Source organism: Scophthalmus maximus, chromosome 21, assembly GCF_022379125.1.
Source record: "Scophthalmus maximus strain ysfricsl-2021 chromosome 21, ASM2237912v1, whole genome shotgun sequence".
Taxonomy (NCBI): Eukaryota; Metazoa; Chordata; class Actinopteri; order Pleuronectiformes; family Scophthalmidae; genus Scophthalmus; species Scophthalmus maximus.
In genome coordinates, this window is record NC_061535.1 from 15,911,632 (window position 1) to 15,935,000 (window position 23,369).

At 48.4% G+C, this 23,369-nt stretch overlaps 4 protein-coding genes across 12 annotated transcripts in view; 3 read left to right on the forward strand and 1 right to left on the reverse strand.

Moving 5' to 3' along the window:
* The first annotated feature begins 591 nt into the window (after nt 1-591).
* On the forward strand, nt 592-9,853 carry LOC118291426 (guanine nucleotide-binding protein G(olf) subunit alpha-like). Of its 2 annotated transcripts, none has more exons than XM_035619704.2 (13): nt 592-727; nt 2,117-2,257; nt 2,609-2,681; nt 2,936-2,990; nt 3,083-3,202; nt 4,160-4,257; nt 4,609-4,663; nt 4,753-4,826; nt 6,247-6,305; nt 6,387-6,507; nt 6,697-6,827; nt 7,050-7,117; nt 9,061-9,853. In XM_035619704.2, exons 2-13 carry the CDS (start codon nt 2,122-2,124, stop codon nt 9,205-9,207), a joined length of 1,137 nt encoding a protein of 378 aa, XP_035475597.1. In that variant the 5' UTR covers nt 592-727; nt 2,117-2,121; the 3' UTR covers nt 9,208-9,853. The 2 variants fall into 2 exon arrangements, with proteins under 2 accessions (XP_035475597.1, XP_035475598.1); XM_035619705.2 differs by having other exon boundaries at nt 604-737.
* Nucleotides 9,854-10,269: 416 nt separating this feature from the next.
* zbtb14 (zinc finger and BTB domain containing 14) lies at nt 10,270-14,985 on the forward strand. 2 transcript variants are annotated; one of them, XM_035619702.2, is made up of 10 exons: nt 10,270-10,958; nt 11,941-12,129; nt 12,248-12,418; nt 12,495-12,590; nt 12,681-12,824; nt 12,926-13,164; nt 13,595-13,680; nt 13,835-13,974; nt 14,071-14,166; nt 14,323-14,985. In XM_035619702.2, the coding sequence occupies exons 2-10, from the start codon at nt 11,941-11,943 to the stop codon at nt 14,455-14,457; spliced, it is 1,296 nt and encodes a 431-aa protein (XP_035475595.1). In that variant the 5' UTR covers nt 10,270-10,958; the 3' UTR covers nt 14,458-14,985. The 2 variants fall into 2 exon arrangements, with proteins under 2 accessions (XP_035475595.1, XP_035475594.1); XM_035619701.2 differs by having other exon boundaries at nt 10,270-10,676.
* A 143-nt stretch (nt 14,986-15,128) lies between these two features.
* Nucleotides 15,129-22,646, reverse strand: arhgap28 (Rho GTPase activating protein 28). Of its 4 annotated transcripts, none has more exons than XM_035619697.2 (17): nt 22,506-22,646; nt 22,055-22,215; nt 21,328-21,716; nt 20,603-20,769; nt 20,317-20,531; nt 20,035-20,191; nt 19,560-19,792; nt 19,255-19,417; nt 18,303-18,394; nt 17,843-17,917; nt 17,579-17,732; nt 16,299-16,381; nt 15,971-16,183; nt 15,783-15,896; nt 15,492-15,613; nt 15,364-15,401; nt 15,129-15,272 (listed from the first exon to the last, which is right to left on the reverse strand). In XM_035619697.2, the coding sequence occupies exons 4-17, from the start codon at nt 20,766-20,768 to the stop codon at nt 15,190-15,192; spliced, it is 1,908 nt and encodes a 635-aa protein (XP_035475590.1). In that variant the 5' UTR covers nt 20,769; nt 21,328-21,716; nt 22,055-22,215; nt 22,506-22,646; the 3' UTR covers nt 15,129-15,189. The 4 variants fall into 4 exon arrangements, with proteins under 4 accessions (XP_035475590.1, XP_035475583.1, XP_035475584.1 ...); XM_035619690.2 differs by having other exon boundaries at nt 15,732-15,896; XM_035619691.2 differs by having other exon boundaries at nt 15,732-15,896; nt 22,496-22,618.
* Nucleotides 22,328-23,369, forward strand: part of LOC118291420 (lethal(3)malignant brain tumor-like protein 4) — a 10,289-nt gene continuing 9,247 nt past the window's right edge. For 2 of the 4 annotated variants that reach the window (XM_035619684.1, XM_035619686.1), the window contains exon 1: nt 22,478-22,553. Coding sequence is in view for 1 of the 4 variants with exons in the window: in XM_035619687.1 (XP_035475580.1) it covers nt 22,343-22,344; nt 22,478-22,553 (78 nt within the window). In the remaining 3 variants the exon portion in view is untranslated. Of the gene's footprint in view, nt 22,345-22,477; nt 22,554-22,607; nt 22,745-23,369 lie in introns of those variants that run through there. The other 2 variants (XM_035619687.1, XM_035619685.1) reach the window with 2 other exon arrangements.

Below are 23,369 nucleotides of genomic sequence, written 5' to 3' on the forward strand. Positions count from 1 at the left end.
GTTCATATGTCCACCTGAGATTCTGCCTCAGTGACGCAGGTTTGTCTCAGACTGGAGCTGGATGTGGTCTGAGACCCTAAGGTCACGACCTTCAGGACAGTCTGGAGCTGGAGTCGGTTACCGTGGTGATTTACCAGCTTCATTACACGAAAATCCAGAGTTAAACCAATGTGGGGCTGACAGGTGGGACGGACAGGTGGGACAGACAGGTGGGACGGACAGGTGAGACAGACAGGCATCTCCCTCACATAGGCGTCAGGTTCTCCTGACCATTGACCTCTGGTCCAGAACTGACTCAGGACCAGAAGAGTCCAGATTCACATCAACAGCAGAGTTTGTGTTTGTGGATCCAGTTGCTGGTTGCCAGGCAACAAAGTGACACCAGAGGAAAAACAGCAAAATCCCCCAAAGAGAGAGAGGGGGAGAGAGAGAGGGGGGGGGGACGACTAATGAGGAGCGATTAGAGAACGAGGGAAGAGAGGGAGAGAGAGATTGCTCAGGTGTTTCTCTCTTTTCAACAGAAGAAAGAAAACCACCAGGAGAACTGGTTCTGTTTGTGGACTGAAGTAGATCTGAAGTGATCTGAAGTGGATCTGAAATGATCTGGAGGACAGAGGGAGGATGCTGATTGGTTGAGGGGCTTTCCTTAACTGTTATTTTCTTTTTTCTTGTTGGACTTTGATGGACCTGCTGAGACGAGCACGTCAGTGATCACCAACAGCTACAGGTCAGTACAGGTCAGTACGGGTCAGTACGGGACTGGGACCAGCCAGTTACATACTGAGGTCAAAGTGTTCTGATACTCTGATAATCTGTAGAACTCAGGTTCTTTTTGAGAAGAGTCAGACTTACTGTTTTTATTGTTTGTGGATTGTTTTACTGTACCGATGGTTTCATGTTGTAGATTAACTGGTTTCCTCCAGTCAGGTGATGGGGGGGGGGGGTTATAGGTGTGCCAGATCAAAACCGGGGTTTAGCCAGATGTTACCACGGTAACCACAGATCCTGCTTCGTCAGGCGTGGGGAATAATCCCAATCTATCAGACATGAGTTCAACAAACCCAGGATGTGTTTTCATTATCTGGTTTAACTAAACCTGAACTGTGAAGCTGCTGATCAACGTTTTCAACTCAAGAGACAAGTCGTTAATAACAAGCGATATAAAAGTGAAATGAAATAATATGAACTCGAAATATTGAGTCTAAAATCAGTTCAACCTGAAGTTTCCTCGAAAAACCACAAGTCGTGCTTCGTAACACAGGACAGACTCAGGCGACGGGGTGGTTACAGGGAGGTGTCCAAAAGGGGGGGGGGTCTCTGAGGGGACGGAGTTCCAGAGGGTGGGGGCTGCAGTCTGGATTGGGGGTGGAGAGCGGACCCTTGTCTGTGGAACACAGATTCCGGGGTGGAGAAAGTCCAGTAGGTATTGGGGCCAAGGACATGGAGGGATTTATAAGAGAGGTTTTTGTAGGTGATGCGGTGTTTGACCTGGAGCCTCTGAAGGCGAGTCTGGGGGCGGGTGAGAACCCTGGCAGAACCCAGAGTTCTGTCCAGGGCTTCACTGGTTCCTCCAACAGGATGTGATGAAGGCGTGAATAAGGGTCTCTGCCACAGTCTGGAGATGTTCTTCAGGTGATAGAAGCAGATTTGGAGATGAATTTGACATGTGACTAATGAGAGGGTGGAGTCTAGGACGACACCCAGGCTGTGGCCTTCTGGGGATGGGGAGATGGAGCGGCCGTCCATTTGAGGAGGAGAAGGAGGTTCGAAGACATCCAAGTTTTTATTCCATTCAGGCAATTGACAGGTGAAAGTGGGAGGAGCTGATTGGATGGTTTGGTGCTAAGGTAAAGCTGCGTGTCATCGGCAGAGCAGTGGAAACTGAGACCGTGGTGGCTGATGATTTGACCAAGAGAAGCATGTAGATGGTGAAGAGGAGGGGTCCAAGCTCAGAGCCTTGAGGGACACCTTGTCTGACTAAGTCTCTGTTTCCTGTTGGAGACGCAAGACTGGAACCAGGAGAACGATGAACCAGTGAGACCAACGTGTTCAAACAGACGGCTGAGGAGGACAGTGTGGGTTCAGACGGGCTGTTTACAGGTGTTGTTGTTTTCAGGTGAGATGGGCTGTCTGGGAGGGCAGACGGAGGAAGAACGACTCGATGAAAAAGCGAAGAGAGAAGCGAACAAGAAGATCGAGAGACAGCTGCAGAAAGAGAGACAGGCTTATAAAGCTACACACAGACTGTTACTGCTGGGTGAGACACCTGTCTGTCTGTCTGTCTGTCTGTCTGTCTGTCTGCCTGCCTGCCTGCCTGCCTGCCTGCCTGCCTGCCTGCCTGCCTGCCTGCCTGCCTGTCTGTCTGTCTGTCTGTCTGTCTGTCTGTCTGTCTGTCTGTCTGTCTGCCTGCCTGCCTGCCTGCCTGCCTGCCTGCCTGTCTGTCTGTCTGTCTGTCTGTCTGTCTGTCTGTCTGTCTGTCTGTCTGCCTGTCTGCCTGCCTGCCTGCCTGCCTGCCTGCCTGCCTGCCTGCCTGCCTGCCTGCCTGCCTGCCTGCCTGCCTGCCTGCCTGCCTGCCTGCCTGTCTGTCTAACTCCCTGTCTGTCTGCAGGTGCAGGAGAATCGGGTAAAAGCACCATTGTGAAGCAGATGAGGATTCTTCACGTCGACGGCTTCAACGCTGAGTGAGTCAAACGTGAATGTTAACTTACAGGTGAGACAGGTGAGACGGGTCCTCTGTGCCTGTGGGGTGACAGGTGAGACAGACAGGAAATGAGTTGTTCACCTGAAAAACAAAAATCGTCTTGTTACATATAATAATGTGATGCTTCTCCAGCTCCTGTATCCTTATCATAATTATTATTATGAATATCGATATTATTGACAAGCTGCTGTCGTGAACTTCATTGAGCTTTATCATTGTTTGTTTTTTTTCCAGAGAGAAGCAGGAGAAAACTCAGGACATCAGGAAGAACGTGAAGGACGCGGTCGTGGTAGGTCCGACTGACGGACAGGTGAGGCCCCACAGCGAGCGGCCAGTCAGACTGAGTGTGTGTGTGTGTGTGTGTGTGTGTGTGTGTTTCAGACCATCGTGTCAGCCATGAGTACGTTGACTCCACCCATCCCTCTTGGTAACCCTGGCAACCAGTTTAGAGTTGATTACATCAAGAGCATCGCACCGCTGTCTGACTTTGAGTACACAGAGGTAACACACACACACACACACACACAGGACATGAGAGTCTAAAAATATCGTCAGCAAATAAAAGTAAAAGTTCGGATCTTAACTTGGTTCAGTTTGAGTTCAGTGAATGTTTCAACAGATGGAACGTGAATGTGATCGGTTCATTAAAAGGTTCTGCTGTTAAATATGAATCAATTGTTAGTGATCCTGATATTATGAGAATATTGTTTTGTCACAGTAACTGGTTACATCAGTGTATTGATGACAGGAAGTGAAGAGCTGTTGGTGAAGTCACATGATCAGAGTCATGTGACTCATCATGTTCCTTTACAGCAGCACCAGGAGAGTTGGTTCAGAGCTTGTTTGTTTTAATGATGTTAATGACATGATGTAACCAGTTAACCTGGGACACACACACACACACACACACACACACACACTGTCTCACCTGAGGCCTCATTATCGGAACGTCTCGCGTCTCTGAGGACGACAAAGAGGCAAAACAAGCGTTTTCCTGTTTCTCTTCTCACTTCACTTGGTTTGTCTGTCGTCTCTGCCGCTGCTGCTGATTGGTCGACTGGATACACTCAATTAAATCGCTGTCACTGCTGTCAAATCAGACGCTGTCACACTGAAGCATCTACCTGTGTGCAGGATTAAATGCAACATTGTAAATTCAATGAGCCTCCATAGATCAATAATGATCAATCACAATCTGACGATCTGTGCACACGTGACCAAAAGGAATCAAACTTGATCCACTGAAACTTGTTCTGACTCCTCCCACATGTTTACATCATGATCTTAGTTTTTATTTGAGTCATAATTTAATTTTTCTCTTTTTTGTAGATTTGTAGATTTTGATTCAGTTCTTTGTTTAAGTTTTTCTAAAGATGAACTTCAGATTTCTGCCTGGTGTACTGACATCTGCAGCCTGTGGGGGCGCTAACAGGGCATTACCCTCTCTGTCTGTGTCAGGAGTTCTTTGAGCATGCTCAGAAGCTGTGGGAGGACGACGGCGTGAGGGCGTGTTTCGAACGTGCCAACGAATATCAGCTGATCGACTGCGCTCAGTAGTAAGATCACACACAACATCACGCTGACTAATATTCATGACCCCGAAGCTTAATTTGGGCTAAAGCTAATGTGAACCTGATGTGAACCTGACGTGAACCTGACGCGAACCTGACGCGATGCTGACGAGAACCTAGCGTGAAACCTGACACACACACACACACACTTTATCACTGAGAGCAGCTGGGACATTTCAAATCCCAACGGGCCAATCAGAATGCTCCACTAACCCTGACAGACCTGTCACAGCTCAGGGTGGAGGAGGGGTGTTGGAAGAGGCAGGTGATTGGCTGAAAAGGCCTGTGATGTCACTTGTGATGCTCCATGAACACGTGTGTGTTCATGTGTTGCAGTTTCCTGGACAAGTTGGATTCTGTCAGGAGGACGGACTACACGCCAACTGACCAGGTAACAAAGGGACCAATTGCCACGTAGTGTCCATGATGAATCATCTGTTACCGGGCTCACAGTAAAAATCTTCTCTTCCTTTCCTGCAGGATTTATTGCGTTGCAGAGTTTTGACTTCAGGGATTTTTGAAACCAGGTTTCAGGTTGACAAGGTCAACTTCCAGTGAGTTCTCTAGCCCCGCCCCCTCTGTCCACCTGCACCAATCAGCTGTCTCCCCCGTCGACACACCTGTGTTTCTTTACAACGAATATGATTGGTTCTAATCGAGTTAGAGGTTAGCAGCTGCTCGTCCCTTATACCGTGTCTGGGGGGTGGGGACAGTGCGATGACAAGGACGGTCTGGGGGCGGGGACAGTGCGATGACGAGGACGGTCTGGGGGTGGGGACAGTGCGATGACGGGGACGGTCTGGGGGTGGGGACAGTGCGATGACGGGGACGGTCTGGGGGTGGGGACAGTGCGATGATGAGGGCGGTCTGGGGGCGGGGACAGTGCGATGACGAGGACAGTCTGGGGGCGGATTTATTAACAACTTGTACCAGAGGCTCTTTGATTGGCTGCGTCTCCACAGCAATGGCTGCTGAGGATCATGGGTACTGTTGTCTTAAGTGTGATTTTTAGAAACAGTGAAAAAGGGAACACGCGGGGGGAACCTCAGGGAACACGCGGGGGGAACCTCAGGGAACACTCGGGGAACCTCAGGGAACACTCTGGGAACCTCAGGGAACACTTGGGGGGAACCTCAGGGAACACACTGGGAACCTCAGGGAACACTTGGGGGCAACCTCAGTGAACACTTGGGGGGAACCTCAGTGAACACTTGGGGGGAACCTCAGGGAACACTCTGGGAACCTCAGGGAACACTTGGGGGGAACCTCAGGGAACACTCTGGGAACCTCAGGGAACACTTGGGGGGAACCTCAGGGAACACTTGGGGAACCTCAGGGAACACTTGGGGGAACCTCAGGGAACACTCGGGGAACCTCAGGGAACACTCTGGGAACCTCAGGGAACACGCGGAGGAACCTCAGGGAACATTTGGGGCACACTCTGGGAACCTCAGGGAACATGCGGGGGAACCTCAGGGAACACTCGGGGGGAACCTCAGGGAACACGCGGAGGAACCTCAGGGAACACTTGGGGCACACTCGGGGAACTTCAGGGAACACGCGGGGGAACCTCAGGGAACACGCGGGGGAACCTCAGGGAACACGCGGGGGAACCTCAGGGAACACTCGGGAACCTCAGGGAACATGCGGGGGGAACCTCAGGGAACACGCGGAGGAACCTCAGGGAACACTTGGGGCACACTCGGGGAACTTCAGGGAACACGCGGGGGGAACCTCAGGGAACACTCGGGGGGAACCTCGGGGAACACGCGGGGGAACCTCAGGGACCACTTGGGGCACACTAGGGGGGGAACCTCAGGGAACATTCGGGGGGAACCTCAGGGAACACATGGGGGAACCTCAGGGAACACGCGGGGGAACCTCAGGGAACACGCGCAGGGAACCTCAGGGAACACTTGGGGGACCTTCACAGCTGTGTTCAGTGTGTCTGTAGTGACGTCTGTTCTGTGTCAGTATGTTCGATGTAGGAGGTCAGAGGGACGAACGCAGGAAGTGGATTCAGTGCTTCAATGGTGAGAAGAGACTCAAACTCTTTGAAAGTGAATTGACAGATGCAGAGAACAGCTGTTAGTAACTCGACTCTCTGACTCCAGATGTGACGGCCATCATCTTCGTCGCCGCCAGCAGCAGCTACAACATGGTGATCAGAGAGGACAACTCCACCAATCGGCTGCGAGAATCTCTGGACCTCTTCAGATCCATCTGGACCAACAGGTTAATCACATAACCTGCTCTCTGATTGGCTGCTGTTCATCCGCCCTGCTCTCTGATTGGCTGCTGTTCATCCTCTCTGCTCTCTCATTGGCTGCTGTTCATCCTCCCTACTCTCTGATTGGCTGCTGTTCATCCTCCCTGCTCTCTGATTGGCAGCTGTTCACCCACCTGCTCTCTGATTGGCTGCAGGTTCCTGAAGACCATCTCAGTGATCTTGTTCCTGAACAAACAGGACGTGTTGGCTGACAAGATTCTCGCGGGAAAATCTAAACTTGAGGATTATTTCCCTGAATACTCCAACTACCAAGTACCTGCTGATGGTATAAGTACTCACTGTACTCGAATATTTCATCTACCACTACTGTAACCACATGAAGTACTATGTGGAGCTGATAGTACTTGTTTACTTTTGAAGGTGGTACTGTAACTATATGAAACTGTAGTGGAGTAAGTTTGAGTATTTTTACATTTTTGTATTGATACTTTCATGTAAATATTTGTACACTAGTACTGTGTATAAAAACATCACCTGCTGTTTACAGCTGTTCCAGACGCTGATGAAGACTCCAGAGTGACCCGAGCCAAGTTCTTTATCCGAGACGAGTTTCTGGTGAAAACAAGTTCTGTTATTAAAAATGAATCATGTTTGATATCATGTTGAAACTGACGAGTTGAAACTAACATGTTGAAACTGACGAGTTGAATCTAACATGTTGAAACTAACGCGTTGAACCTGACGAGTTGAAACTAACATGTTGAAACTGACGTGTAGAAACATGACGTGTTGAAACTGACGTGTTGAAACTGACGTGTTGAAACTGACGTGTTGAAACTGATGTGTTGAAACTGACTAATTGAAACTAACATGTTGAAACTGACGTGTTGAAACTGATGAGTTGAAACTCATGAGTTGAAACTAACATGTTGAAACTAACGTGTTGAAACTGACGTGTTGAAACTGACGTGTTGAAACTGATGAGTTGAAACTAACATGTTGAAACTAACATGTTGAAACTGATGAGTTGAAACTCATGAGTTGAAACTAACATGTTGAAACTAACGTGTTGAAACTGACGTGTTGAAACTGACGTGTTGAAACTGATGAGTTGAAACTAACATGTTGAAACTAACATGTTGAAACTGATGAGTTGAAACTAACATGTTGAAACTGACGTGTTGAAACTGACGTGTTGAAACTGATGAGTTGAAACTAACATGTTGAAACTAACGTGTTGAAACTGACGTGTTGAAACTGACGTGTTGAAACTGATGTGTTGAAACTGACTAATTGAAACTAACATGTTGAAACTGACGTGTTGAAACTGATGAGTTGAAACTCATGAGTTGAAACTGACGAGTTGAAACTAACATGTTGAAACTAACATGTTGAAACTAACATGTTGAAACTGATGAGTTGAAACTAACATGTTGAAACTAAGATGTTGAAACTAACATGTTGAAACTGATGAGTTGAAACTAACATGTTGAAACTAACATGTTGAAACTGATGAGTTGAAACTAACATGTTGAAACTAACATGTTGAAACTGATGAGTTGAAACTAACATGTTGAAACTAACATGTTGAAACTAACATGTTGAAACTAACATGTTGAAACTGATGAGTTGAAACTCATGAGTTGAAACTAACATGTTGAAACTAAGATGTTGAAACTAACATGTTGAAACTGATGAGTTGAAACTAACATGTTGAAACTAACATGTTGAAACTGATGAGTTGAAACTGATGAGTTGAAACTAACATGTTGAAACTAACATGTTGAAACTGATGAGTTGAAACTGATGAGTTGAAACTAACATGTTGAAACTGATGAGTTGAAACTGATGAGTTGAAACTAACATGTTGAAACTGATGAGTTGAAACTGATGAGTTGAAACTAACATGTTGAAACTGATGAGTTGAAACTCATGAGTTGAAACTAAGATGTTGAAACTAACATGTTGAAACTGATGAGTTGAAACTCATGAGTTGAAACTAAGATGTTGAAACTAACATGTTGAAACTGATGAGTTGAAACTAACATGTTGAAACTGATGAGTTGAAACTCATGAGTTGAAACTAAGATGTTGAAACTAACATGTTGAAACTGATGAGTTGAAACTCATGAGTTGAAACTAAGATGTTGAAACTAACATGTTGAAACTAACATGTTGAAACTGATGAGTTGAAACTCATGAGTTGAAACTAAGATGTTGAAACTAACATGTTGAAACTAACATGTTGAAACTGATGAGTTGAAACTCATGAGTTGAAACTAACATGTTGAAACTAACATGTTGAAACTGATGAGTTGAAACTGATGAGTTGAAACTAACATGTTGAAACTAACATGTTGAAACTGATGAGTTGAAACTGATGAGTTGAAACTAACATGTTGAAACTAACGTGTTGAAACTGACGTGTTGAAACTGACGTGTTGAAACTAACGTGTTGAAACTGACGAGTTGAAACTGACGTGTTGAAACTGACGTGTTGAAACTGACGAGTTGAAACTAACGTGTTGAAAATGACACGTGAACTCTCTCGTCCTCAGCGGATCAGCACGGCGAGCGGCGACGGGAAACATCACTGTTATCCTCACTTCACTTGTGCCGTCGACACTGAGAACATCCGCCGCGTCTTCAATGACTGTCGTGACATCATCCAGCGCATGCACCTGCGCCAGTACGAGCTGCTTTGATTGGCTACTGAACAATGACTTAACTCAGAGGCTAATCTGATATCTAAGCAATGCTAATAGCTGATCAATACTGATGGATCCTCATATATTTATAACTTATATGATTTGTTATTGATTATTGATTATGACAAAGTATCTGTGCCTTTATCTTCGTTCTGTACCTTTGCCTGCTACAGGGGATTGTGGGTAATGTAGTTCTGATGTTGTTTACCAGCCGTTGCCCCAGCAACATTGTGACTGTTACATGGGGGGGGGGGGGGGCGCTGGAGTTTAAAGACTATTTTAGACTGATTTAAAAAAGGAATCTAAATATATTTCTATATGTTTATTATGGTAATGAACTCTTCCCTGATTGTCTGTTTCTTACTCTGATGTAATGTTATGTTTTCAGATAACATTCACTCAGTTGAGTTTTGTCTAACAAGAGTGCAATTCAATTATCAATCCACATTTATAGAAACTGAACATGTGAAATTAAAGATGGTTCTGTAAGTTACAGGTTCATCGATACATCTGATTATTGATCAATAACACAGTAACACGTTCTGACCAGCAGGTGTCACTGAGTGCATGCTGTTGATTTACTGAAGTTAATAACTGGATTATGATCCTGTGGGTGAAGGTTTTCAACAGGGAGTCAAATGTTTCCTCATCAGTCACAGCGAAGAGCATCAATGTGAATCTGATTTTTCTGACCAATGATCAGGTTACAGGACGAGCTGAACTCTTTCAGTTATGAAGAATTGTTTTAGATTTGATCTCATTAAAACATCAAACTGAGTAATATTCAGCTTTGACAAAGATAAAAACATTGAAATCATCATTCATGAGTAAAACTTAACGTGCAGCGTCCACATCAGATTCAGACTGAAATTAACTATATATAATCTATAACCTACACGCTGCAACAAGTAGGAGTCAAAACTATCAAGTCAAACATTACAATAATACACAGAGGCTTTTCAATTTTTTACTGAATATACTTCATACAAACACGTGATCCCGTGTGATGACGTCACGACGGAGCCGGTGAAGCTGCAGCTAATCAATAAGGTTGATTCATCATTGACCATATTTATCAAGATTTTGCATCAAGGCGGGAGAATGTGGTCAAACAAGAGACAATGAGTTCTTAATCATAAATGTATTAGTGAGCTTGAACATATTGAGACGTCAACACGTTATGAAGGTCCTCATATCGGGTCACGTGACCTGAGGCTCAGGTGAGTCTGAACTCGTCGGCTCGTCAATGGGGGACCGCGCATGCGTGAGAGGTCGCGCTCATCAGAGGATGCTTGGCGCGCTTCCTGCGTGCTCCCGCAGTGTGCGCGTGCTCCAGCAGTGTGCGTGCTGGCGCAAAGCGCGGCCTTCCGCTCGGTGCTCGTCCTCATCATCACAACAATAACAACCGGACCGAGTGTTCCGCGGCCCCCGGTGCGCTGACACGCTCACACCGGGCCTCAGTGACGGTAAGAGCCCGCTCCCTCGGTTCCCTCGGCCCCGCGCTCTCCTCGTGCTCCGGCTCCGGCTCCGGACCGCGGGATGTTCTGCGCGTTCTCGAGTCGGTCATGGCCGCCGCTCGAGCCCCGTCTCGCTCGTGTCGCCGCCCGCGTGCCTGTGTCGGTCCCGGACACGGCGCCGGGTGGAGCGCGGAGCACGCGGCCCGCGCCGTGTCCGGCCGGTAGAGACGTCGGCGGGTTCACCGGAGACAGTCTGACCGGAGCACACTCACCGGATAAACGCCATCTTGTGTGAGAGCGGAGCCGCAGGCCGGACTGTCCGCCATTTAACGACAACCCCGAGTTTCTCTCTCTCGCTCTCACACACACACGCACGCGCACAAACACACACACACACGCGCACACACACACACTCCCGACGACTTTCCCCCGGTTCACCCCCCGGTCACCGAGCCTCTCCGCCGGTATCGTTTACGTCAGGAACATTAGTCTGAATTAGCCTCCTGTCGGTGCGGGCTAACGTTAGCCTCTCCGGTGAACACAGCTGCCGTTACACCGTGAGAAAAGCCCGTTACACGTTTCTGCTTCATCCCGTACAGAACCCGAAACGTCCCGTCCCGGTCCCGTCCCGGTCCCGTCCCGGTCCGTTGAGGCAGGCGACACCGGTTCGGTTCCAGTAAATAAATAAAGTCTGAACATAACGTTAGTAAAGTGACCTGCTAGCTCCATGCTAATAGCTAGCATGTGAGTGTTCTTCAGTTAGAGGCTTCACGAAGCGTGCACGCGCCCCTGTGCGCGTGCATGAACTGCTGGTGTGAGACGTCACAGCCCCTGAGCAAGGCACGAGGATGACGTCACCCTTGATAGTGTCCTCATGTGTGTTTTGTTCAGAGACAGAAGTTTAAAACACTAGAAAAGGAGAGATAAAAACAAAAGTAAGATCCTCCACTGGAGGGCGCCAGTCCGCTGTGAGGGGCCCTGTGTATGAAGTCCATCTCTGTGACGTCACAGTGACATCACAGTGGGTTAGGGGTTCATCTCTGTGTCTTCACAGTGGAGGCCCCTCACAGTTTCTGTTCATCTGTAGTTTTCAGTAAGGGGCAGGTCAGTTCTCCAGGTCTTCAGGGTCAGAGAGAGATGCATGATGGGAGTTCCCTCATGCAAATCCCGTCTCGTCCTGTAGCAGCGTCACTAAGCGAAGGTTGAGTTCGAACTGTAAACTACATCAAATAACTCATGAGAGCCATGTCATGAGGGCCTGCTCTGTCTGCAGATGGCGGAAATGGTGAAGTACGTGGACGACGAACATAAGAGCGTCTTCCTGAAGCTGCTGAACGAGCAGCGTCTGGAGGGAGAACACTGTGACATCGCCGTCGTGGTCGAAGACGTCAAGTTCCGCGCTCACCGCTGCGTCCTCGCCGCCTGCTCCAACTACTTCAAAAAACTGTTCAAGAAACACGAGGTACACTGAAATATTTCAAACACAGAACACGCTGTCTACATGTACTCACTTGTACACACTGACAACTGTGTGTGTGTGTGTGTGTGTGTGTGTGTGTGTGTGTGTGTGTGTGTGACAGGTGGACAACTCGTCCGTCATTGAGATCGACTTCATTCGCTCCGACATATTTGAGGAAGTGTTGAACTACATGTACACGTCAAAGATCTCAGTGAAGAAGAGAGATGTCAACCTGATGATGTCATCAGGACAAATCCTCGGTATCCGCTTCCTAGACAAGCTCTGCTCCCAGGTAACACACACACACACACACACAGACACACACACCCTGTACATCCTCTCGTGATGATGCGTTCATGTGTCCTCAGAAACGAGACGTGTCCTCGGAGGACAAAGAGAAGTTTCCCTATGACATTGTGAAGATGGCGCTGCCTCCGGAGGCGCAGCTCGCCCCGGAGTCAGAGGTACAGACACTGATCAAAACTGATCAGGGATCATTACTGCTGGTCAATACTGATCAGGGATCAATGATCCATTAACATCTTTGTGTTCAGGTCCTTTGCGCACACGATGACCCGCCCACTGCTGATGACCTCGTCGAGGCATCGGCCAATCAGGAGCTAGATAAGTCTCCCAGTGCAGCGCTGCGAGTCCAGGAAGCCATCTTGAAAGAACTAACAAATGAGGACGTACACAAGGTGCAAGCACGCACACACACACACACACACACACACACACACACACTAGTCTGGTTCTCACGATGACAGACAGGTGAACTGTGATCACGTGACCTCTGCAGGTGACCTGCTACGACCAGGACGTGGTGATGGAGGCAGAGCCTAAAGAGTTGGGGGCGGAGCATCACGCCACCCAGACGCTGACGTTCTCCGACAGTATCGGGGAGGTGAAGGACGAGCAGCCGCCCGGTTGGTCGACGGCAACGACGGACATGAAGTTTGAATATCTGTTGTATGGACACCGAGAACAGCTGAGCTGTCAGGCATGTGGCAAGAGCTTCCTGGATGAGAGCCGGCTGAGGTACGTCTTCCTGTCTCACCCACGTCTCACCTCTCTGTCTGCCTGTCTCACCCTCTCGTCTCACCTGGTGCATGTAATACCTCTCTGTCTGCCTGTCTCACCATCGTCTCACCCTCTCGTCTCACCTGGTGCCTGTAATACCTCTCTGTCTGCCTGTCTCACCATGTGTCACTCTCTCGTTTCACCAGGATCCTGTCTCACCTCTCTGTCTGCCTGTCTCACCCTCTCGTCTCACCTGGTGCCTGTAATACCTCTCTGTCTGCCTGTCTCACCATCGTCTCACCCTCTCGTCTCACCAGGATCCTGTCTCACCTCTCTGTCTGCCTGTCTCACCATCTCGTCTCTCCTGGTTCCTGTCTCACCTCTCTGTCTGCCTGTCTCCCCCTCTCATCTCACCTCTCTGTCTACCTGTCTGTCTATCTGTCTGTAGGAAACACGAGAAGCTTCACTCGGCCGAGCGTCCGTTTGCCTGTGAGATCTGCTCTAAAGCGTTCACGACACACGCTCACCTGAAAGGTACGAACACACCTGCACCTGAGCTCTGACTTAGTCAGAGAGCGTCTCATTTGTCGTTACCATGGTTACAGCTTGACACACGTGTGGTGGCGTGTACAGATGTAGTGTAATGTGTTCACCTGAACGAGGCTCCGCCCCCTCCTGTGTGTTCCAGAACACCTGAAGATCCACACCGGCTTCAAACCGTATCGATGTGACGTTTGTGGAAAATCGTTCATTCGAGCTCCAGACCTGAAAAAACACGAACGAGTTCACAGCAACGAGCGACCGTTCGCCTGCCAGATGTGTGACAAGGTGAGCTCACATGTCTGTCTCACCTCTCTCCCCCCTCTCTCACCTGTCTGTCTCTCACATCTCTTACCTGTCTGTCTCTCACCTGTCTGTCTGCAGGCGTTTAAACACAAGTCACACCTGAAGGACCATGAGCGGAGACACAGAGGAGAGAAACCGTTCGTCTGCCCGTCCTGCACCAAGGCCTTCGCCAAGGTACTAATACTACTGATACATCTACTACAGATACTACTGCTACCACTTCTACTGATTGTGCAACTATACTTCATGTACTTGCAGTACAGTGAGTACATGCAGTACCTTTGAGAGTGTTTTTCCTGTGGTGAGTTCAGTGTCACTCTGTAATTTTAGGCGTCGGATCTGAAGCGTCATGAAAACAACATGCACAGTGAAAGGAAACAGCTGAATCCACTGCAGAGCGACACAGAAACGCTGCAGGCGGCCGCCATGGCTGCTGAGGAGCAACATCTGGACAACATCAGCTGATCCCAACATCTGGACAACATCCTAACATCTGGATAAAATCAACTGATCCCAACATCTGAACCACATCAGCTGGACCACATCAGAACATCTGGACGACATCAGCTGGACCACATCAGAACATCTGGACGACATCAGCTGATCCCAAAATCTGGACCACATCCCAACATCTGGACAACATCGGCTGGAAGACATCTGGACGACAACAGAAAACATTTGGACAACGGCTGTTCGTTACATCACTGTATTAAAATGTCTATCGATTTATTTTTCATGACGTTTTTTGATGATGACCTCGTCAGTCATGTGATGAGCATGTGGAACTCTTCATGTATGATCTGTCACGTGTTTGTCTCGACGTGTGAGAAACTACCGGAGCCCAGAGCGGACATATGAACTCACAGGGCTGTTTCCATGGCAACACTGACAGAATAATAAACGGTGTTTACAGTCACTGACCAGCAGGAGGAGACTTTGTTTTTACATGAATAAGATTCAAACAAAATATGAATAAAACCTTTTTTTATTGTTCATTTGTTTATAAAAAAGTTTTGATCAAGGATGACAGGAAGTGATGTCACTGCTGTGATGTCACTGATGTGCAACAGGAGGTGGGGAGACAGCTGAGGCCGGTTGTTGAGAGAGAGTGGAGAGACAGGTTGGATGTCTGACCGGGGGTGAGACAGGTGGTAAGGCACGTTGTGAGACAGGATTAAGGTGGTGAGACTTTGTATGTCAGGGTTTGATCAGCCAATCACAGTGAGGGTTGAGTCTGTAAACATCCAACAGGAAACAGTCTGGATGGAGACGACGCTCACCTGGCAGACAAACGGGCAGAGAGTGTCACAGGTTGTTATTCCAATGAACCTGCAGCAGCTGATAGGATGATGATGTCATAATCACACTCACAGATGTTTCCTCCAACTTCATACAGACACTGAGCAGGACTGAAGGTGAGACAGGCAGAGAGAGAGACAGGTTGAGGACAGTCAGGGTTCTCACAGGAACAGCAGTGTGTGTGTGTGTGTGTGTGTTACCTGTTCTCAAAGCGTGATGTCACATCCTTGGCTCTTGTCTGTCCGTCGAGTTGTATTGCCATGGAAACTTTAGTGTGAAGGGGGGCATGAACCCTGATGACACCGTCACACAGGTCTGAGATCTGCACACGAGTGATGTCACCGATGATGTCAGAGGACAAACAGGAAGGGGGAATGAATCAGTGCAACAGACTATAAATAAAGACATCGCCCCCTAATGTCTGACTGAGTCTGTCTCACCTGGTTCTGGTCTCTCAGCTGGTTCTGATCTGGTTTTGGTCTCTGTCTCACCTGGTTTCTGTCGTTCTTCCTCAGAAGTCGTCTCTTTGTCCTGGTGAGGCTGAACGGCTTCTGATTGGCTGCCTGGTTCATCTGTCTCACCTGAGACAACAGGAATCTCGGAACCTATTGCAGAAAACAGGAAGTGATGTCACAGACAGGTGAGACAGTGACATCACTGAGGCGGTCCTGAGACTCACGGTCCACAGCAGGTCCTGGTGCGTGATCATCAGACGGACCAGCTGGGCCCCACCCATTGCCTCCTCCATCTCTTGTTGTTTGGCAACAGACTGCTTGTTGCCACGATGACGATAGGAGAACAGGTTTGGCGCCATTACCATGGAGACGTTCCACAGAGACATCCGGTTCTGGTCCTGATGAGAGACGACCTTACGTAGGAAGACGAGCAGGGCCTGTAACCATGGCAACAGATTAATGTTCACTTGTAACCATGGAAACAGGTCTCTGATAAAAAGGTGTGGTGGGCGTGGTCAAAGTCTGACCTCTGACCTGATGAAAGTGACTCACTCTGAGTGTGTTTCTGTTTACGTCAGGAAGCAACAAGGAGAGAAGCTGCAGCGCCTGAAGCTGGTGGACGAGAGACGGGACGCCTGGGGGGGGGGGGGGACAGGGGGACATGAAGTCAAATCATCATAAGCCCCGCCCCCTCCATGATAGCAGATGGGACATGGAAGGAAAAAATCAACATAGACGTTGAAAGTGTCTGAATATAAAGTTATTGATCAGGATGGATGTGTGTGTGTATGTGTGTGTGTGTGTACCTCGAGAGAGGTAGGTGTACAGGTTAGTGTGTGTACCTGTACCTGTCAGAGAGGTAGGTGGACAGGTGTGTGTGTGTGTGTGTACCTGTCAGAGAGAGATAGGTGGACAGGTGTGTGTGTACCTGTACCTGTCAGAGAGGTAGGTGGACAGGTGTGTGTGTGTGTGTACCTGTCAGAGAGAGATAGGTGGACAGGTGTGTGTGTACCTGTACCTGTCAGAGAGGTAGGTGGACAGGTGTGTGTGTGTGTGTGTGTGTGTGTGTGTGTGTGTGTGTGTGTACCTGTCAGAGAGAAGTACGTGGACATTTGTGTGTGTGTGTGTGTGTGTGTGTGTGTGTGTGTGTGTACCTGTCAGAGAGAAGTAGGTGGACAGGTGTGTGTGTGTTTGTGTGTACCTGTCTGAGAGAGGTAGGTGGACAGTTGTGTGTGTGTGTGTGTGTGTGTGTGTACCTGTCAGAGAGAAGTAGGTGGACAGATATGTGTGTGTGTGTGTACCTCTCAGAGAGAGGTAGGTGGACAGGTGTGTGTGTTTGTGTGTGTGTGTGTGTGTGTACCTGTCAGAGAGAGGTAGATGGACAGGTGTATGTGTGTGTGTGTGTGTGTGTGTGTGTGTGTGTACCTGTCAGAGAGAGGTAGGTGGACAGGTGTGTGTGTGTGTGTGTGTGTGTGTGTCTGTGTGTGTGTGTCTGTGTGGGGGTGTGTGTGTGTGTGTATGTGTGTACCTGTCAGAGAGAGGTAGGTGGACAGGTGTGTGTGTGTGTGTGTGTGTGTGTGTGTGTGTGTGTGTGTGTCTGTGTGTGTGTGTGTGTGTGTGTGTGTGTGTGTGTATGTGTGTACCTGTCAGAGAGAGGTAGGGGGACAGGTGTGTGTGTGTGTGTGTGTGTATGTGTGTACCTGTCAGAGAGAGGTAGGTGGACAGGTGTGTGTGTGTGTGTGTGTGTGTGTACCTGTCAGAGAGAGGTAGGTGGACAGGTGTGTGTGTGTGTGTGTGTGTGTGTGTGTGTGTGTGTGTGTGTGTGTGTGTACCTGTCAGAGAGAGGTAGGTGGACAGGTGTGTGTGTGTCAGTAGAGGTGTTGGTAGTTCTCTGATGAAAAGCTTCAGCAGACCTGCAGCTTCCACCTGTCTCACTGCAGACCAGTCGATGGCTCCACCACACCTGTCTAACTCTCTACGCAGGTGCTGCAGACACACACACACACACACACACACACACACACACACACACACACACGTCCTTCAACATTAAAAAACTGCTGATTAAATGTAGATATCTGAAGAGTGTTTGTTACCTTCAGTCGAGCAGCTGATCCAGGAACTCGGAGGATCCCCTCGGTCTGCAGGCTGCTCTCTAAAATACACAACAACTACACACACACACACACACACACACACACACACACACACACACACACACTGCTTCAAACAAGACTGTTGTGTCGTCACCATGATGATTTAAACATCAGTTTGATCAGTGCCATCAGGGGGCGTGGCCTCACAGAGCTCATGCACCTACACCTGTACTGATTGGACAGTACCAGCTGTCAATCACACTGTATCCATGCCCCCGTCACATACAGTACTCTATGGTCCATGTGAATGTAAATAAATCATAATGTGAACATGAACATCTCGTGTTGAAGAAGACTTGAACCATAAACTCCTCAAGTCATGTTCTCATAGTCACCCTCTGCTGGTCAGGACAGAGACAGGCAGATGGACAGACACAGAAAGACAGACAGGTCCTTTCACCTTCTGGAAGACAATAGGAACTTTCACTGCAGGAAACTTCTTCCTGTCGTTCTGCAACAGCAAATTCAGAGGAACACCGAACACACCACCGTCTGAGAGAGAGACAGGCAGACATAGAGAGAGAGAGAAAGGCAAAGAGAGACAGACAGAGAGAGAGAGACATGTTATGTGAAGTGATGTCAGGTTTGTATTTTTTATCAAAAGTCCCATATTGTCCCTTTCTGGTGTTTTATTTGAAGTTTTGATCCTTATGAAGATATATTTGTTTTATTTCTCTCTTTAAGGAGCTTGGCCTGTCTAATTAATATGTGAATATGTCTTTCTTCTGAGTGATGCACGTCCAGGCCAACCAGCTCCTCTGTTCACCGTGACCGCGTTGTCCCGGAGCGAGGAGCTTCTGTCTCCTGCTCCCGACGACCAACAAGTCATCGGTACCTGGTGTCGGCGGCAGACCGGACCGGAAAACTGGCGTCTCTGCCCCAGCAGCAGCTCCAAGTCGCGGGCCACGGCCGACACTGGGTACCGATGAATTTTGCAACGGTAAAATAATTCAGAGTTAGTTCTGGTCTCTTGTATTAATCTCCTCATGAATCCTGGTCAATGATGTTGCTTCCTGATTGTTCTTGTGTTGTTGGTCGCTCAGCAACAGAATGATGGTGAGCGCTGGGGGCTGAAGACAGACACATGTTGCTGAATGTAGACTGTGTGTATTTGTCTGTACTCTCAGACCCTCGACCTTATTTATTATGAAAAAAGCCAGGAAATCTCAATTTTGACAATATGGGCCCTTTATTAATATTCTATATGAATCAATTAGATCAGATCATTAATTATCGACAGCTTCTCCAGGTCTTCAACAGACCTCATGACCTCAGGTCAGGTGACCCCCCCCCAGTGTCTGCTATCTCTGCTCAAACCTGCATTCACACTGGCATGTAAAAATCAAGCGCACCCCGACTCCTGCAGCGTGGTGGGCGGGAGTGTTTGGTTTGGACGCCCAGAGCAAGAAGGAAGGTGGAGAGCTCGATGTGAGAGATGAAACCAAGCTGGGTGAGGTCACATGATGACAGGTCATCTGCCCAGGTGAGACCCTGAGAGGGAGAGACAGGTACGAACTACACACACACACACACACACACACACATGTGAGATGTGAGACATGATGACATCATCTCTGATCACAGTCACTTCAGATGCTTTTATTGTGAATCCAGGTCAACATTTAACTTCCTGTTTATATTCAGGGGGCAGACCTACCGGCTCATCACCGTTGTTGTCTCCGTGGTAATGCAGGCAGTCCAAACAAGCCCCGCCCCGTTGATGCTCAGCCACACCCTCTGAGTACGGAGAGTCCCGCAGCAGCCAATCAGCTCGTCTCGACTGACTCTCGGGCAGCGAGTGAGTGTGAGTAGGGGCGGGGCTAAGTGTCAGAGAGGATGGGTCTTTAGGAAGAGGGTCTTCAAAAAGACATGACGGGACAGTCGGTCGCACTGTCAACAGACAGACAGGAGGGCAGACAGACTGATAGGTGAGAATACAGACTGATAGGTGAGCAGACAGACAGACAGGTGAACAGACAGACAGACAGGGGCGCAGACAGGTGAACAGACAGAGGAGCAGACAGGTTAACAGACAGACAGACAGACAGACAGACAGATGAGAAGACAGACAGACAGGTGAACAGACAGACAGGGGCGCAGACAGACAGACAGGTGAGCAGACAGACAGGTACCTGTGTTACTGTGTCTGCGGATGGTCTTTGTGGTGGTGTGGTATCGACCTGGTGACTCTGTGCAGTGAGCGGAAGGGTCGGCGCCTCTGTGGGCGGAAGGGGTGGAGCCTCTGTGGGCGGAAGGGGAGGGGCCTATGTCTGCTGACTCGTCCTCAGGCTGAAACAAAACGCTGAGTCACGACTCGTGACACATTTTGTGATGCTTTATAAAATGATTACTTTATTATTGTAATGTCACAGCTGTGTGTTTATATTTTTTATATGAATTCTTATTTGTCCCACCTGATTGAAGACGTCTCGGATGTCTCTGATTGGCTGTTTGTTTCTCTTCTTCATTGTCTCGTTGTAGTTGTCCAGCCTCCTCCTCACGGTCACGGCTTGTTGCCGTGTCAACGTTGACAGTAGAGCCTCGGCCGGAGGCGGAGTTTCCTCCTCCGAGCCCGTCACCAGGGACGATAGCCCTGCCTCCGTCAGCCATGATGCCTCCATCTCCCCCTCTGCAGGTGAACAGACAGGTAGAGGTCAAACAGGAAGAGGAGGAGTCACTCTGTGTGTGGGTGGGACTTGCCATCTATGCTCTTCCTCTCATCATCTTCATATTCATCTTCTCCCTCCCTCTCCTCTTCGATGCTCTGCACCTCCCTCCAGTAGGTTTCCAAGGCAACATGCCGGGGGTTAGAGGTCACTGTGTGGGGAGCGGGGGAGGAGGAAGAGGAGGAAGAAGACGACAACATCCTGTAGAGACAGAGTCAGAGCCTGTCAGCCAATCAGAGCGTCAGAATATTGCTCTGGTGGCAGGAGGGGCGTGTCAAGGGACTAAAGGGACCTCATGTGATCAGCTGTCTTAGGGCCCATCACATAATAATATATAATATAATAATATATATAATAAAAATAATAACGTTGTGCGGCGAGAGACTCAGCGTCATGTTGTAATCTCACATGTTGTGATGTCACATGTTGTGGTATCACAGTTCAACTGTTTCTGTTGAGCTCAGATGAAATATTGATTATGTGTGTGAAACGAAGGAAGTGACTTCCTGTGTATTGATCTATGTGTGTGTGTGTGGTGGTGGAACCTCGGTCTAATGGTTCTGGTTCCCGGGGGGGGGGGGGGGGGGGGGCGCTCCATTAGGAGGAAATGGATCAGTGTTTCACTCAGACTGAAATTTGACCTGAAGAGAGAAACGTCCAAAAAACAACGACTCAAACATCAGGAAATAAACAACAACAAATATGATGATAATAATTAATAATACGAGGCTGGTTCAGAGTCTTCGGATCCAGACTCACCAGGTTTAAAGACCTGGTCTCATCCTCAGTTCTGGTTCTGGTTCCTCTGGATCGGGACGTTCATGTCAACAAGTCGTATTGAATAAGTTTCATTCAATAAAACTTTATCAACAGAAATAAACGGATTCATTCAGAGAATCAAATGAAACGTGTCCCTGAACAGATCCAGTCCAGACCTGGTCCAGTCCACAATACTGTCCAGACCTGGTCCAGTCCAGACCTGATGTCTGGTAGATCTGCTCCACATCCATTTAACACAGCAGATCATCAAACTGAACTGAGTCCTGGTCCAAGTCCTGTTCAGAGTCCTGGTCCGAGTCCTGGTCCTGGTCTAGGTCCCGGTCCAGGTCCAGGTCTCTCACTGTGTCTCTCCACATCATCAGGTAAGACTTTATTAATTTTCCAGTCAAACGTCAGTGAACATGCAGAAAATTAAAAAATACAGAAAATTAAACAACAACAATATTAAAACCCTAAAAAAATACTTTGTGATAAACATTGAGCAGAAGAAGAAGCGACAGATCAGTACAGTGATGGATGACTATGAGAATGTACAAACATATAAATAAATAAATAAATAAATAAATATATATATAGAATGTTACAGAATAGTCATAACTGATATTTTTATGTCTGTCTACATCCACCACACCTGTATATATATAATATCAGTTATGACTATGTTACACATCAGAATGTGATCAGTGATCAATGAAGAGAAACTCACCTCTGCTCAGTGTGGCTGCTGATGTCTGAGTGAGGATGGGGGGGAGGAGCCACAGCGAGAGGAAGGAGGGGGAGGGGCCACCGCGAGAGGAAGGAGCCACAATGAAGGGGAGGGGCCACAGCCAGTGATGGTTCTGGGCTGCAGTTGAATTGTCAAATTTGCTGAGGAAATGTAAACTTCTTCAGCATGGTGGAAGCCAAGGGAAACTGTTAGCTTAGCACAAACACTGGGAGCAGCGGGAAACTGGTAGCTTAGCAAAACAATTGGATTAAATCAGCTGATTTTAAAATGTGTGTAAATAAACATGAATATCTAATTATTCATTATTTGTTATAAACTCAAGTCGTGAAATTTATTCAAAACAACATCAGTTTACTGATTTGTATGTTTGTTTATATCCGCCCCCTCCCCACCGGGTTCAAGGAGCGCATGCGTAGTGACCTTTCCGTACTTCCGTGTGGTGGAGCTGTCAGCAGTCCGAGGCGGATCAACACACCCGGTAAGTTTCTGTCTGAACTCCCGCCACCGGAACCGGCTCCTCTCAGCTCTCTCCGCCGGCCCCGGATCCTCTTAGCGGCTCTCTGTCGCCGATGCAGCCGCTGAAGGGAGACGCAGGCCGGCGGAGAGACCGCGGATCACCGGTGCGGCGGAGCGGCTTGTTTCCTGATTCGACCCGAGTCAATCTCACGAGTGAGGGCAGCGCACTTCCGCCCACAGCATCACACACACACTCACGCACTCACTCGCCCACACTCACTCACACTCACTCACACTCACACACTCACGCACTCACTCGCACTCACACACTCACTCACTCACTCACTCACTCACTCACTCTCACACTCACTCACTCACTCACACTCACACACTCACTCACACTCACACACTCACTCACTCACTCACTCACTCTCACACTCACTCACACTCACACACTCACTCACTCACTCACTCACTCACTCTCACACTCACTCACTCACTCACACTCACACACTCACTCACACTCACACACTCACTCACTCACTCACTCACTCTCACACTCACTCACACTCACACACTCACTCACTCACACTCACTCACTCACTCACTCTCACACTCACTCACACTCACACTCACACACTCACTCACACTCACTCACTCTCACACACTCACTCACTCACTCTCACACTCACTCACTCTCACACACTCACTCACTCACTCTCACACTCACTCACTCTCACACTCACTCACTCTCACACTCACTCACTCTCACACACTCTCACACTCACTCACTCTCACACTCACTCACTCACTCTCACTCACTCTCACACTCACTCAC